Here is a 16,553-nt window from a genome sequence, read left to right as displayed (position 1 = left end):
ACCTCCTGGGTTAAGTGATTCTCCTGCCTCAGCCTCCCAAGTAGCTGGGACTACAGACACGCACCACCATACCCAGCTAATTTTTGTATTTTTAGTAGAGATGGGGTTTCACCGTGTTGGCCAGGATGGTCTTGATCTCTTGACCTTGTGATCCACCCGCCTCAGCCTCCCAAAGTGCTGGGATTACAGGCATGAGCCACCACACCCAGCCAAGTTTTTGTTTTTTTTTTTTTTTAAGAATGCTGAAGGCCAGGCATGGTGGCTCATACCTGTAATCCCAGCACTTTGAGAGGCCAAGGTGGGCAGATCACGAGGTCGGGAATTTGAGACCACCCTGGCCAATATGGTGAAATCCCGTCTCTACTAAAATTATAAAAAATTGCCAGGTGTTGTGGTGCGCACCTGTAGTCCCAGCTACTTGGGAAGCTGAGGCAGAAGAATCGCTTGAACCCGGGAAGTGGAGGTTGCAGTGAGCCGAGATAGTACCAGTGCACTCTAGCCTGGGCAACAGAGTGAGACTCCATCTCAAAAACGAAAAGAAAGAATGCTGAATATAGGCCCCCAATTTCTTTTGGATTGTAGAGTATCTTACAGTTCCACTGTTAGCCTGATGGGATTCCCTTTGTAGGTGACCTGCCCCTTCACTTTAGCTGCCTTTCATGTTTTTTTCTTTCATGTTGACCTTGGAGAATCTGATGACTTGGGGATGTCTTGGGGATGGTCATCTTATGTAGTATCTCACAGGGGTTCTCTGCATTTCCTGGATTTAAATGGTGACTTCTCTAGCAAGATTTGGGAAATTTTTGTGGGCAGTATCCTCAAATATATTTTCCAACTTGCTTATTCTTTCTCCCTTTCTTTGAGTGATGCCTTGAGTCATATGTTTGGTCTCTTTACATAATCTCAGATTTCTCAGAGGTTTTGTTCATTCTTTTTTGTTCTTTATTTTCATCTGACTGAGTTGATTCAAAGAAGTGGTCTTTGAGATCTGAGATTCTTTTCTCAGCTTGGTCTGTTCTGCTGTTAGTACTTGTTATTGTATTATGAAATTCTTGAGGCTCATTTTTCAGCTCTATCAGTTTAGTTTGGTTCTTTCTTAAAATGCCTATTTCATCTTTCAGCTCTTATGTCGTCTTATTGGATTCCTTAGATTATTTGGATTGGATTTTGACTTTCTTCTGAATCTCAATGATCTTTGTTTCTATCCAGATTCTGAATTCTATGTCTGTCATTTAAGCCTGGTTAACAACCATTGTTGGAGAGTTAGTATGATTGCTTGAAGACAGGAAGACATTCTGGCTTTTTACATTGCCAGTTTTTGCACTGGTTCTTTCACATCTGTGTGGGCTAAGGTTCCTTTAATGTTTTGAGTACTGTCCTTTGGATGGAGCTTTTTCCTTTTTTATACTTTTTAATGCCCTTGAGGGTTTGACTGTGGCACAAGGTAGGTTCAGTCAAATGGCTTCATTTCTGGAAGATTTCAGGGGGCAAAGGCTCAGCTCAGCACTCCTGAACTGCATGGTCTAACTTTGCAGGGCTGGTACCATACCCACAGATTTGTTGTCTGGCCCTTCAGTGTTAAGCACTGAGGTGTTCCCAGTCCACTGGCAACAACACTCTGATGGGGTGTGCCAGCCAGAGTGCTTCATTGTAGTGATTGTAGCAAGGTCCCTACTCACACATATGTGCTAGCAGCAGCAGCACACAGCAGGTATGCCTGTGTTGGCAGGGGTGCAGTGCCGGCAGGAGTGGGATGGGGTTGTTCTGCATACTTGCATGGGCCAGCCAGGGCAATGGTGCTGTGGGGTGCACTCATGTGCCACTGGGGACAGAGTGGCAGCATCTTCGTGAGTTTTATGTTACCATTCTAGATCTTTAAAAATAATGTTCTGGACTTCTAACAAATGTATTTGTGAACCCAGAGAAAAAAAGAGTATTATTTTGTGCATTTTTACTTAATCATACCAAGAAAATTTTACTTTACAATTTGTTCTTTTCACTTAACAATAGTCTTGAGGTTTATCCATTTCAACATGGATACACACGTAGTTTATTCCTTTTAATTGTATAAGACTACATTGTATGTCAGCAGCAGATTTTATTTACAATGTTATAACAAAAATAGCATTTTATTTGTCTCATTTTACATAAATATAAGTTTGTCTAGAATAGTTACCTGGGTTATATGCATTTTTAGTTTGATATACACTGCCAAAATCCCTTCGGTATGGCCACTTTAATTTGCCCTAATACCAATAGCTTATGAGCATACCTGTTGTTCTTGAAAATCCTTGCAAATCCTTGATATTATTAAATTTTATAATGTTTTCGAATCTGATAATTGAAAAAATGGCATATTTTTGTTGTTTTAATTTGCATTTCTGTGATTATTCACAAACTTGAATATCTTTTATATATGTGTTGTCCTTCAACTTTTCCTTATCTGTAATAACTAGCCTGTTCATATCCTTTGTCCATTTTTTTGTTGAGTCTTCAACTTCTTTATTAATTATATCTGTTATATGTATTTGTAAATTATATGTATTGCAAATATCACTAGATATTTAATTTTGTTTGTGATGATTTTTTTTCTCTCTAAGAAGTGTATTTTGTTATTTTCAACAGACAGAATTGCCAATACACAACACCGTTCACTTGACTTTGAAAATGAAAAAGAAAAAAAGGGGGAGAAAGAGCAGAATTGCTTTTGAAGTAGTACTTTATTGTAGTACTTTTGAAGTTGCTTTTGAAGTACTACTTTAATATAATTGAATGTATCAAAATCTCTTTTTATGTCTAATGCCTTTGTATGTATCATTCAAAAGGTCCTTTTTACCTCATGGTCACAAATATATTATTCTACATTTTCTTTTTTTTTTTGTGTGACAGAGTCTTGCTGTCACCCAGGCTGTAGTGCAGTGGCGTGATCTCAGCTCACTGCAACCTCCACCTCCCAGGTTCAAGTGATTCTCCTGCCTCAACCTTCCAAGTAGCTGGGACTACAGGCATGCACCACCGCACCCAGCTATTGGTTTCACCATGTTGGCCAGGCTGGTCTCAAACTCCTGATCTGTCCGCCTCAGCCTCCCAAAGTGCTGGGATTACAGGTGTGAGCCATCGCACCTAGCCCCCTACATTTTCTTATTACTACTTTTCCTTTTGAGCTTTTAACATTTATTATGTGTAAGGATCTATCTATACTCCTTTCTACATAAATAGTTATCTCAACACCATTTATGAAAGATTTCTTTCTTTCTCCCACTGATTTAAAATACCAATTGTATGATGTAACAAATCCCATAGATTTGTTTCCACACATTGTATTTTCTTTTCTTCCAATTTATTTTGTCTATTTATATGTCACTATTATTCAGTTTTAACTATTTTACCCCTACAAAAACAGTATCTTGTTTTCTTAAGTTTACTTGATCTTTCGTTCTAAGATCTTATTCTTCCAAATGAATTTTATAATCAGCTTGTCAAGCTCAGTAAAAATCCCTGCAAAGATTTTGATTGGTGTATCTCTGATTAATTTATTTGGGGGAGAGATTACATCTTTATATTATTGAGGCTTTGGCCGGGCTTGGTGGCTCACACCTATAATCCCAGCACTTTGGGAGGCCAAGGTGGGCATATCACTTGAAGTCAGGAGTTCAAGACCAGCCTGGCCAAAATGGTGAAACACCGTGTCTACTAAAAACACAAAAACTAGCCAGATGTGGTGTTGGGCGATGGTAAAATGGAGGCTTTTTAGTTCACACTTGTGAAATGTCTAAGTATTCAGGTATTATCTTAATTATTATATTATTATATTCACAATTTTTATAAAAGTATAGACTATCTTCACAGTTTTTTTCTTAGATATTTTGTGTTTTTAATTGATGTTATGGATTAAATTCTCTTTGATCACTTATTCCTGGGGAAGCCAGCTGCCATGTCCTGATGCAGCTCTGTGGAGAAAACCTCATTGGAAAAAACTGAAGCCTGCAATAGCTACATGAGTAAACTTGGAAGCAGATCTTCTCCCACCTCACCCTACCTCATGGGAAATCTTAAGTCAAGGCATACAGCTAAGCCATGCCCAGATTCCTGACCCACAGAAGTCATAAGACAATAAATATTTGTTGTTTTAAGCTGCTATGTTTGGGGATGACTTGTTAAGCAAAATGAGAAAAATAATACAACAGGTGATTACAATGTGCAGCAGAGTTCAGGAACCACTGAACTAGACCAGTATGTGGTCTTAGAGAAGTCTAGTCTCTTCTTGAGCCCACAGGGAAATCTGTAGCATAAACTGCACCATAGAGGTTGTACAGCCAGAAGCAAATGGGCTAAACTATTAGACACTCACATCAGTCAGTCATTGGCAGATGCTGTCTGGAGGGAAAGTAGAGGGGTGCACAACCTCCCTAGTATTCCCAGGTAGGTGCTTGTCAGCAGGACAAGGGTTCTAGAAATCTGCAGATATTAGCAGCCAACAAGCAGCACTGGGAGATGTGTTCATTTACCAGGTCAATTCTGGCAGGAGCACCAAAAGCATTTCTACACAGGATATACTTCAGCCTTTATAAAGTAAATGTAGAAGAGATGAGGCGAAATTCTGGATAAGATATGTCAATAGAAGGTATTCAGAGCAGGAGCCTCCCCATTCCTCATGGGTGTCATCAACCACTCCAGAAATGTTCTCATTTGCCTTTGTAACTTAGGTGGCCACACTTGTTTTTTTGGGCAGACAACTCTGTTCCTTCCTTCCTTACTTACTTATTTACTCAAGAGGTAGGAAATGTGTGGAAGATAGATTTGTCTGACCATTCTTACAGTGGTACTCCAAATAATCAACTATTTGGTTTCCCCAGAGGTCTCTCCTGCTCCCAGCATGTGCCATTTCAGGGCTTGGAGCACTTTTAGAAGCACATGTATCTTTTGAGGCAATCTTATTTACACAGATTTTGGTTTATGGTTTCCTTTTTTCAATCCTAAATTGTCTGTCTCTTATCTTACTGGGATATACTTAGTTTCTTGTCCATTGCGGATTCACCTTTTGCTTTCTAGTTAGGTTATGAATTTTTCTATTACTTTGACATCTTCACTTCAAAGGATTTAGGAATAGAGGGAGAGGCTGCAACCTGTGCTCAGCCCAACATTTTAAACCACATCTGTATAAAATTTTAGCCAGCACTAAACAATGCATGAAAAGTTTTATCACCATTAAATTGCATTCACTCAAATTTGAAATTCTTCTAAACAATGTTTGTTATAAAGTTATTATAAACTACTTGTACTTATAAAACACTACTTGATTTAAAAGATGCTTTTAAATTAATTTTCATTCTTTCTTTCAGTTTTGTTCTAGGTGCTGTCTCTCCTGCTGTTGTTGTCCCTTACATGATGGTGTTGCAAGAAAATGGATATGGTGTTGAGGAAGGCATTCCAACCTTATTAATGGCTGCTAGCAGTATGGATGACATTCTGGCTATCACTGGATTCAATACATGCTTGAGCATAGTCTTTTCCTCGGGTAAACAAGAAAATATAACAACCACTAGATCGCTCATGACCTATTTTGTTACTTCTTTAAACAGGGTTTCTGGCTTTGCTTCTTCATTTATTAACCAAGACTGTTCAATTTAACATCTTTTTAATCTCCATAGAAAGCTCATTCTAGACCAAGGAAGATATTTCAGTGGCTTAAGATACCACTACTTAACACACATGATCTCATTTTAATAATCATGTGACAATTAATTTGATAAACCATATTATTACTATTTATCTGCTTATGTTGCTTTGGAATTTTATCAGTTCTCATTAGAAAAAATTAAGCAGCAGTATTATTTGTACTACTAATATTTTAATAGGCATTTTTGAAATGTGCCTTTTTGGCCATCCTAATAAACAACTGGTTGCTCTATTATAAGACAACATAAACATACAGAGCTGGGTCAGCCATATGCCTTTTTGGTAGTGTTAGGACAAGATCCTGCACCAGTTCTGATTCCCAAGGTGATATCTGGTCTTGAATATCACTACAGAAATTGTGAAAGTAAACATTTCCACATTTAGTAATGCTTTAATTATCTGCAATGTTGAAATTGAGTCTTCTGCATTATTGAAGCACTAAAATATTTTTAAGTTGAAAAGTAATATATATAGTTTTATAGTTTCTCTTAAAATCAGAAAATATAAATAAATAAGAAAAAGGGGAAAAGTTAAAAATAAAATCTGCACTAGTCACATCCAGAAGAAAAGAATCATTTCCTTCTGAACCTTTTGATATAAATCCACCCATATTCCCTTCCCTTCCCTTCTTCCCTTCCTCCTTTCCCTTTCCTTTCCCCTTCCCTTCCCTTCCCCCTCTCTCTCTGTCAAATATTCTTATAAAAATCAGTGAATATTGACCAATATGTTCTTTTTTTTTTTTTTTTTTGAGGCGGAGTCTTGCTCTGTCACCCAGGTTGGAGTGCAGTGGCACAATCTCGGCTCACTGCATGCTCTGCCTCCCGGGTTCACGCCATTCTCCTGCCTCAGCCTCCCAAGTAGTTGGGACTATAGGCACCCACCACCACGCCCGGCTAATTTTTTTATATTTTTGGTAGAGACAGGGTTTCACCATGTTAGCCAGGAGGGTCTCAATCTCCTGACCTCATGATCCTCCCGCCTCGGCTTCCCAGAGTGCTGGGATTACAGGCGTGAGACATCGCACCCGGCCTAATATGTTCTTATAACCTGAATTGTTTTACACTTAACTGTATATCACAAACATGTTTCTTTTCAGTAAATGTATTTTTATATCATTTTTAATAGTTGTTTAGCTTAATGAAAGAGTATTCAATGTGCTGCATCATAATTACTTATCCTGTTCAAAATTAAACTTGACTCCAATATTTACTATTAAAATAATACTTAGTTGTGCTGCTATAAAAATTTTTTTTAATTAAAAAATTGTCCAGGCATGGTGGCTCATGCCTGTAATCCCAGCACTTTGGGAGGCCAAGAAGGGTGGATCACTTGAGATCAGGAGTTCAAGACCAGCCTGGCCAACCAACATGGTGAACCCCCGTCTCTACTAAAAATACAAAACTTAGCCAGGCATGGTGGTGGGCATCTGTAATCCCAGCTACTCAGGAGGCTGAAGCAGAAGAATCACTTGAACCCAGGAGGTGGAGGCCGTAGTGAGATATCCAGCCTGGGCAACAGAGTGAGACACTGTCTCAAAAAAATTTTTTTTTAATTTAAAAAATAATACTTAATTGAACATATAGAGAAATATTTGTACCTATTCTTCATATTTTCTTAAGCTTAAAAGTGTAATTGTTGATCTAAAAGGTATATACATTTATGAGTGTTCTGAAACAAATTGCCACAATATCATGTCCTACCAGGGTACATAAACTTGTCATTTCCTCTCACCTGTCTTCAAAACTTGGTATTACTAGCCTTTTTCATCTTTGCTAATTTGATAGGTGAAGGAGGGATCTGTATAAATGAAGTACTTTGAATACTAGTGATGTTAAATATCCATGTTTATTAGTCATTGGCATTTTGTAAATTGCTTTACTTGGAAGTTTTTTGCCTATTTCTTTTAGGTGGGTTCACCTTTTGTTCTTTTTGATTTGTCAAGATTCTGCATTAAATTGAGAATGAAAACCTTTATTTTATATACTTTAGTTTTTTCAATTTGTAATTTGGCTTTTAATTTTCTCACTCTTTTTACCATTCAGAAGTTAAAGTTTTTTATTGTCAATTGTGAAAATCTTTTCCTTCATGATTGGTATCTGTCATTCTTTCAAAAAATACTGTTATCAGTCATGTTTCAAAAAAATATTTCCAGGCCGGGCCCAATGGCTCACGCCTATAATCCCAACACTTTGGGAGGCCAAAGCGGGTGGATCACTTGAGGACATGAGTTCAAGACCAGCCTGGCCAACATAGTAAAGCTCCATCTCTACTAAAAATACAAAAAGTTAGCTGGGTGTGGTGGCACAGGCCTGTAATCCCAGCTACTCAGGGGGCTGAGGCACAAGAATTGCTTGAACCCAAGAGGCAGAGGTTGCAGTGAGCCAAGATCACACCACTGCACTCCAGCCTGGGTGACAGGGGGAGACTGTCTGAAAAAAAGAAAAAAATTCCTCTTCCTTTTGCCAGCTACTATGCCAAACACTGAGAATAAACAGTAGGCAACAACATTGGCTTTTATTGAATACTTGCTTGGCTCTTGTTCTAAGTTCCATATATGTCACCACTCATTTACAGGTAAGGAAACTGAGAAAGATGTTAAGTAATTTACTCAAGGTCAGAGATCCAGTAAGTAGGGGAGCCAAGATGCAAATCTGGCAGTCTGACTCCACACCCACACATTTAACTCTTCTCTTCTCCACTGCCTCCCAAGAAAACAGAGAGACAAGATCAAATGGTGCATGTTCTCAAGGAGCTTGTATATTAAAGAAAAATTACAAATGGGATGAATATTACATTGTGAAGATTAATATTAAGTAAGTGTCAACTTGATTGGATTGAAGGATCCAAAGTATTGTTCCCGGTTGTGTCTGTGAGGGTGTTGCCAAAGGAGATTAACATTTATTTAGTGGACTGGGAGAGGCAGTTCCACCCTCAATGTGGGTGGGCACCATAAAATCAGCTGCCAGCATGGCTAGAATAAAGCAGGCAGAAGAAGTTTAGGAGAAGCTGACTTGCTGAGCCTTCTGGCCCTCATCTTTCTCCCATGCTGAATGCTTCCTGCACTCAAATATCAGACTCCAGGTTCTTTGGCTTTTGGACTCTTGGACTTACTCCAGTTGTTTTCCAGGGGCTCTCAGGCCTTCATCCAGAGACTCAAAGCTGGCCTGTCAGTTTCCCTACTTTTGAGGTTTTGGGACTTGGACTGAGCCAATACTGGATTCCTTGCCCCTCAACTTGCAGACGTGTTGTGGGACTTCACTTTGTGATGGTGTGATTCAATTCTCCTTAATAAACTCCCTTTCATACATACATATATCCTATTAGTTCTATCCGTCTAGAGAACCATGACTAATACAGATTTTGATACCGAGGTAATGGAGTAATGCTATAAAATACCTGAGAATGTGGAAGTGACTTTGGAGCTGTGTAATGTGCAGAGGTTGGAACAGTTGGGAGGACTCAGAAGAAGACCAGAAGATGTGGGAAAGTTTGGAACTGCCTAGAGACTTGTTGAATGGCTTTGACCAAATTGCTGATAGTGACTTGGACAGTGAAGTCCAGGCTGAGGAGGTCTGAGATGGAGATGAAGAACTTGTTGGGAACTGAAGGTCACTCTTGCTATGCTTTAGCAAAGAGACTGGTGGCATTTTGCCCCTGCCCTAGAGATTTATGGAACTTTGAAACTGAGAGAGATGATTGAGGACATCTGGTAGAAGAAACTTCTTTTTTTGTTGGTGTTGTTATACCTTAAGTTCTAGGGTACATGTGCACAACATGCAGGTTTGATACATAGGTATACATGTGCCATGTTGGTTTGCTGCACCCATCAACTCATCATTTACATTAGGTATTTCTCCTAATGCTCTCCCTCCCCCAGCCCTCCACCCACCGACAGGCCCCAGTGTGTGATGTTCCCAGCCCTGTGTCCAAGTGGTCTCATTGTTCAATTCCCACCTATGAGTGAGAACATGCGGTGTTTGGTTTTCTGTCCTTGTGATAGTTTTGCTGAGAGTGATGGTTTCCAGCTTCATCTGTCTCCCTGCAAAGGACATGAACTCATCCTTTTTTAAGGTTGCATTAGTATTCCATGGTGTATATGTGTCACGTGTCTTAATCCAGTCCATCATTGATGGACATTTGGGTTGGTTACAAGTCTTTGCTATTGTGAATAGTGCCGAAATAAACATACATGTGCATGTGTCTTTATAGTAGCATGATTTAAAATCCTTTGGGTATATACCCAGTAATGGGATTGCCGGGTCAAATGGTAATTCTAGTTCTATATCCTTGAGGAATCGCCACAATGTCTTCCACAATGGTTGAACTAATTTACACTCCCATCAACAGTGTAAAAGTGTTCCTATTTCTCCATATGCTCTCCAGCATCTGTTGTTTCCTGACTTTTTAATGATTGCCATTCTAACTGGCATGAGATGATATCTCATTGTGGTTTTGATTTGCATTTCTCTGATGACCAGTGATGATGAGCATTTTTTCATGTGTCTGTTAGCTGCATAGATGTCTACTTTGGAGAAGTGTCTATTCATATCTTTGCCCACTTTTTGATGGTGTTGTTTTTTTCTTGTAAATTTGTTTGAATTCTTTCTTTGTCAAATGGGTAGATCGCAATTTTTCTCCCATTCTGTAGGTTGCCTGGTTCACTCTGATGGCAGTTTCTTTTGCCGTGCAGAAGCTCTTTAGTTTAATTAGATTCCATTTCTCAATTTTGGCTTCTGTTGCCATTACTATTGGTGTTTTAGTCATGCAGTCCCCGCCCATGCCTATGGCCTGAATGGTATTGCCTAGGTTTTCTTCTAGGGTTTTTATGGTTTTAGGTCTAACGTTTAAGTCTTTAATCCATCTTGAATTAATTTTTGTATAAGATGTAAGGAAGGGATCCAGTTTCAGCTTTCTACATATGGCTAGCCAGTTTTCCCAGCATCATTTATTAAATAGGCAATCCTCTCCCCATTTCTTGTTTTTGTCAGGTTTGTCAAAGATCAGATGGCTGTAGATGTGTGGTCTTACTTCTGAGGCCTTTGTTCTGTTCCATTGGTCTATATATCTGTTTTGGTACCAGTACCATGCTGTTTTGGTTACTGCAGCCTTGTAGTATAGTTTGAAGTCAGGTAGTGTGATGCCTCCAGCTTTGTTCTTTTTGCTTAGGATTGTCTTGGCAATGCAGGCTCTTTTTTGGTTCCATATGAACTTTAAAGTAGTTTTTTTCCAATTCTGTGAAGAAAGTCATTAGTAGCTTGATGGGGATAGTATTGAAACTATAAATTACTTCGGGCAGTATGGCCATTTCCATGATATTGATTCTTCCTATCCATGAGCATGGAATATTCTTCAATTTGTTTGTGTCCTCTTTTATTTCATTGAGCAGTGGTTTGTAGTTCTCCTTGAAGAGGTCCTTCACAACCCTTGTAAGTTGGATTCCTAGGTATTTTATTCTCTTTGTAGCAATTGTGAATGGGAGTTCACTCATGATTTGGCTCTCTGTTTGTCTATTAATGGTGTATAGGAATGCTTGTGATTTTTGCACATTGATTTTGTATCCTGAGACTTTGCTGAAGTTGCTTATCAGCTTAAGGAGATTTTCGGCTGAGATGATGGGGTTTTCTAAATATACAATCATGTCATCTGCAAACAGGGACAATTTGACTTCCTCTTTTCCTAACTGAATACCGTGTATTTCTTTCTCCTGCCTGATTGCACTGGTCAGAACTTCCAACACCATGTTGAATAGGAGTGGTGAGAGAGGGCATCCTTGTCTTGTGCTGGTTTTCAAAAGGAATGCTTCCAGTTTTTGCCCATTCAGTATGATATTGGCTGTGGGTTTGTCATAAATAGCTCTTATTATTTTGAGATACATCCCATCAATACCTAGTTTATTGAGAGTTTTTAGCATGAAGGAGTGTTGAATTTTGTCAAAGACCTTTTCTGCATCTATTGAGATAATCATGTGGTTTTTGTCTTTGGTTCTGTTTATGTAATGGATTATGTTTATTGAGTTGCATATGTTGAACCAGCCTTGCATCCCAGAGATGAAGCTGACTTGATCGTGGTGGATAAGCTTTTTGATGTGCTGCTGGATTCGGTTTGCCAGTATTTTATTGAGGATTTTTGCATCGATGTTCATCAGGGATATTGGTCTAAAATTCTCTTTTTTTGTTGTGTCTCTGCCAGGCTTTGGTACCAGGATGATGCTGGCCTCATAAAATGAGTTAGGGAGGATTCCCTTTTTTCTTTCTTTTTTTTTTTTTTTTTTTTTTGGACAAAAGAAGAAGTGTTTAATTTTTTTGATGTTTTCAATGTTGATATTTTTTCCAAGAAGTAGAGAAATATCTCTGGATGGCTATCTAAAATTTATAATTTTTGTACAGATATGGTATATAGGACAGTGTCATAGTTTTTTTTCTTATTATACTTTAAGTTCTAGGGTACATGTGCACAACATGCAGGTTTGTTACATATGCATACATGTGCCATGTTGGTGTGCTGCACCCATTAACTCGTCATTTACATTAGATATATCTCCTAATGCTATCCCCTCCCTCCCCACACTCCATGACAGGCCCCAGCGTGTGATGTTCCCCACACTGTGTCCAAGTGTTCTCATTGTTCAGTTCCCACCTATGGGTGAGAACATGCGGTGTTTGGTTTTCTGTCCTTGTGATAGTTTTCTCAGAATGATGGTTTCTAGCTTCATCCATGTCCTTATAAAGGACATGAACTCGTCCTTTTTATGGCTGCATAGTATTCCATGGTGTATATGTGCCACATTTTCTTAATCCAGTCTATCATTGGTGGGCATTTGGGTTGGTTCCAAGTCTTTACTATTGTGAATAGTGCCACAATAAACATACGTGTGCATGTGTCTTTATAGCAGCATGATTCATAATCCTTTCGGTATATGCCCAGTAATGGGATGGCTGGGTGAAATGGTATTTCTAGTTCTAGATCCTTGAGGAATCGCCACACTGTCTTCTACAATGATTGAACTAGTTTACACTCCCACCAACAGTGTAAAAGCATTCCTATTTCTCCATATCCTCTCCAGCACCTGTTGTTTCCTGACTTTTTAATGATCACCATTCTAATTGGTGTGAGATGGTATCTCATTGTGGTTTTGATTTGCATTTCTCTGATGGCCAGTGATGATGAGCATTTTTTCATGTGTCTGTTGGCTGCATAGATGTCTTCTTTTGAGAAGTGTCTGTTCATATCCTTTGCCCACTTTTTGATGGGGTTGTTTGATTTTTTCATATAAATTTGTTTAAGTTATTTGTAGATTCTGGATATTAGCCCTTTGTCAGATGGGTAGATTGTAAAAATTTTCTCCCATTCTGTAGGTTGTCTGTTCACTCTGATGGTGGTTTCTTTTGCTGTGCAGAAGCTCTCTAGTTTAATTAGATTCCATTTCTCAATTTTGGCTTTTGTTGCCATTGCTATTGGTGTTTTAGTAATGAATTCCTTGCCCATGCCTATGGCCTGAATGGTATTGCCTAGGTATTCTTCTAGGGTTTTTATGGTTTTAGGTCTAACATGTAAGTCTTTAATCCATCTTGAATTAATTTTTATATAAGGTGTAAGGAAGGGATACAGTTTCAGTTTTCTACGTATTGCTAGCCAGTTTTCCCAGCATCATTTATTAAATAGGGAATCCTTTCCCCATTTCTTGTTTATGTCAGGTTTGTCAAAGATCAGATGGTTGTAGATGTGTGGTATTATTTCCGAGGGCTCTATTCTGTTCCATTGGTCTATATCTCTGCTTTGGCACCAGTACCATGCTGTTTTGGTTACTGTAGGCTTGTAGTGTAGTTTGAAGTCAGGTAGTGTGATGCCTCCAGCTTTGTTCTTTTGGCTTAGGATTGTCTTGGCAATGCAGGTTCTTTTTTGGTTCCATATGAACTTGAAAGTAGTTTTTTCCAATTCTGTGAAGAAAGTCATTGGTAGCTTGATGGGGATGACATTGAATCTATAAATTACCTTTGGCAATATGGCCATTTTCACAATATTGATTCTTCCTATCCATGAGCATGGAATGTTCTTCCATTTGTTTGTGTCCTCTTTTATTTCGTTGAGAAGTGGTTTGTAGTTCTACTTGAAGAGGTCCTTCATTTCCCATGTATGTTGGATTCCTAGGTATTTTATTCTCTTTGAAGCAATTGTGAATGGGAGTTCACTCATGATTTGGCTCTCTGTTTGTCTGTTATTGGTGTATAAGAATGCTTGTGATTTTTACACATTGATTTTGTATCCTGAGACTTTGCTGAAGTTGCTTATCAGCTTAAGGAGATTTTGGGCTGAGATGATGGGGTTTTCTAAATATACAATCATGTCATCTGCAAACAGGGACAATTTGACTTCCTCTTTTCCTAACTGAATACCGTGTATTTCTTTCTCCTGCCTGATTGCACTGGTCAGAACTTCCAACACCATGTTGAATAGGAGTGGTGAGAGAGGGCATCCTTGTCTTGTGCTGGTTTTCAAAAGGAATGCTTCCAGTTTTTGCCCATTCAGTATGATATTGGCTGTGGGTTTGTCATAAATAGCTCTTATTATTTTAAGATACATCCCATCAATACCTAGTTTATTGAGAGTTCTTAGCATGAATAGCTGTTGAATTTTGTCAAAGGCCTTTTCTGCATCTATTAAGATAATCATGTGGTTTTTGTCTTTGGTTCTGTTTATATGATGGATTACATTTATTGATTTGTGTATGTTGAACCAGCCTTGCATCCCAGGGATGAAGCCAACTTGATCGTGGTGGATAAGCTTTTTGATGTGCTGCTGGATTCAGTTTGTCAGTATCTTATTGAGGATTTTTGCATCAATGTTCATAGGGATATTGGTCTAAAATTCCCTTTTTTGTTGTTGTTGTGTCCCTGCCAGGCTTTGGTATCAGGATGATGCTGACCTCATAAAATGAATCAGGGAGGATTCTCTCTTTTTCTATTGATTGGAATAGTTTCAGAAAGAATGGTACCAGCTCCTCTTTGTACCTCTGGTAGAATTCAGCTGTGAATCCATCTGGTCCTGGACTTCTTTTTGGTTGGTAGGCTATTAATTATTGCCTCAATTTCAGATCCTGTTATTGGTCTATTCAGAGATTCAACTTCTTCCTGGTTTAGTCTTGGAAGGGTGTATGTGTCCCAGAATTTATCCATTTCTTCTAGATGTTGTAGTTTATTTGCATAGAGGTGTTTATAGTATTCTCTGATGGTAGTTTGTATTTCCATGGGCTCAGTGGTGATACCCCCTTTATCATTTTTATTGCATCTATTTGATTCCTCTCTCTTTTCTTCTTTATTAGGCTTGCTAGCAGTCTGTCAATTTTGTTGATCTTTTCAAAAAACCAGCTCCTGGATTCATTGATTTTTTGAAGGGTTTTTTATGTGTCTATCTCCTTCAGCTCTGCTCTGATCTTGTTTTTTGCCTTCTGCTGGCTTTTGAATGTGTTTTCTCTTGCTTCTCTAGTTCTTTTAATTGTGATGTTAGGGTGTCAATTTTAGATCTTTCTTGCTTTCTCTTCTGGGCATTTAGTGCTATAAATTTCCCTCTACACACTGCTTTAAATGTGTCCCAGAGATTCGGGTACATTGTGCCTTTGTTCTCATTGGTTTCAAAGAACATCTTTATTTCTGCCTTCATTTTGTTATTTACCCAGTAGTCATTCAGGAGCAAATTGTTCAGTTCCATGTAGTTGTTCAGTTTTGAGTGAGCTTCTTAATCCTAAGTTCTAATTTGATTGCACTGTGGTCTGAGAGACAGTTTGTTGTGATTTCTGTTCTTTTACATTTGCTGACTATTGCTTTACTTCCAATTATGTGGTCAATTTTAGAATAAGTGTGATGTGGTGCTGAGAAGAATGTATACTCTGTTGATTTGGGGTGGAGAGTTCTGTAGATGTCTATTAGGTCTGCTTGTTGCAGAGCTGAGTTCAGGTCCTGGATATCTTTGTTAACCTTCTGTCTTCTTGATCTTTCTAATATTGACAGTGGGGTGTGAAATTCTCCCATTATTATTGTGTGGGAGTCTAAGTCTCTTTGTAAGTCTCTAAGGACTTGCTTTATGAATCTGGGTGCTCTTGTATTGGGTGCATATATATTTAGGATAGTTAGCTCTTCTTGTTTAATTGATCCCTTTACCATTATGTAATGGCCTTCTTTGTCTCTTTTGATCTTTGTTGGTTTAAAGTCTGTTTTATCAGAGACTAGGATTGCAACGCCTGCTATTTTTTGCTTTACATTTGTTTGGTAGATCTTCTTCCATCCCTTTATTTTGAGCCTATGTGTGTCTCTGCACGTTAGATGGGTCTCCTGAATACAGCACACTGATGGGTCTTGACTCTTTATCCAGTTTGCCAGTCTGTGTCTTTTAATTGGGGCGTTTAGCCCATTTGCGTTTACAGTTAATATTGTTATATGTGAATTTGATCCTGTTATTATGATAGTTGCTGGTTATTTGCCCGTTAATAGATGCAGTTTCTTCCTAGCATTGATGGTCTTTACAGTTTGGCCTGTTTTTGCCCTGGCTGGTACTGGATGTTTCTTTCCATGTTTAGTGCTTCTTTCAGGAGGTCTTGTAAGGCAGGCCTGGTGGTGACAAAATCTCTCAGCATTTGCTTGTCTGTAAAGGATTTTATTTCTCCTTCACTTATGAAGCTTAGTTTGGCTGGATATGAAATTCTGGGTTGAAAATTCTTTTCTTTAAGAGTGTTGAATATTGGCCCCTACTTACTTCTGGCTTGCAGGGTTTCTGCAGAGAGATCCACTGTTAGTCTGATGGGCTTCCCTTTCTGGCTAACCTGACCTTTCTCTCTGGCTGCCCTTAACACTTTTTCCTTCATTTCAACCTTGGTAAATCTG

General features: G+C 38.6%; 1 protein-coding gene across 8 annotated transcripts in view; it reads left to right on the top strand.

Annotated features, from left to right (window-relative positions):
• SLC9B1 (solute carrier family 9 member B1) overlaps window positions 1–16,553 on the top strand; it is a 145,948-nt gene that overhangs the window by 78,912 nt on the left and 50,483 nt on the right. For all 8 annotated transcript variants that reach the window (XM_063705451.1, XM_063705452.1, XM_063705453.1 and 5 more), the window contains one exon: window positions 5,343–5,518. In XM_063705451.1, coding sequence (XP_063561521.1) covers window positions 5,343–5,518 — 176 coding nt within the window. The remainder of the gene's footprint in view (window positions 1–5,342; window positions 5,519–16,553) is intronic.

The sequence above is a fragment of the Gorilla gorilla genome, chromosome 3 (assembly GCF_029281585.2).
Source record: "Gorilla gorilla gorilla isolate KB3781 chromosome 3, NHGRI_mGorGor1-v2.1_pri, whole genome shotgun sequence".
Lineage (NCBI taxonomy): Eukaryota > Metazoa > Chordata > Mammalia > Primates > Hominidae > Gorilla > Gorilla gorilla.
This window is presented reverse-complemented; position numbering and strand designations above follow the sequence as displayed.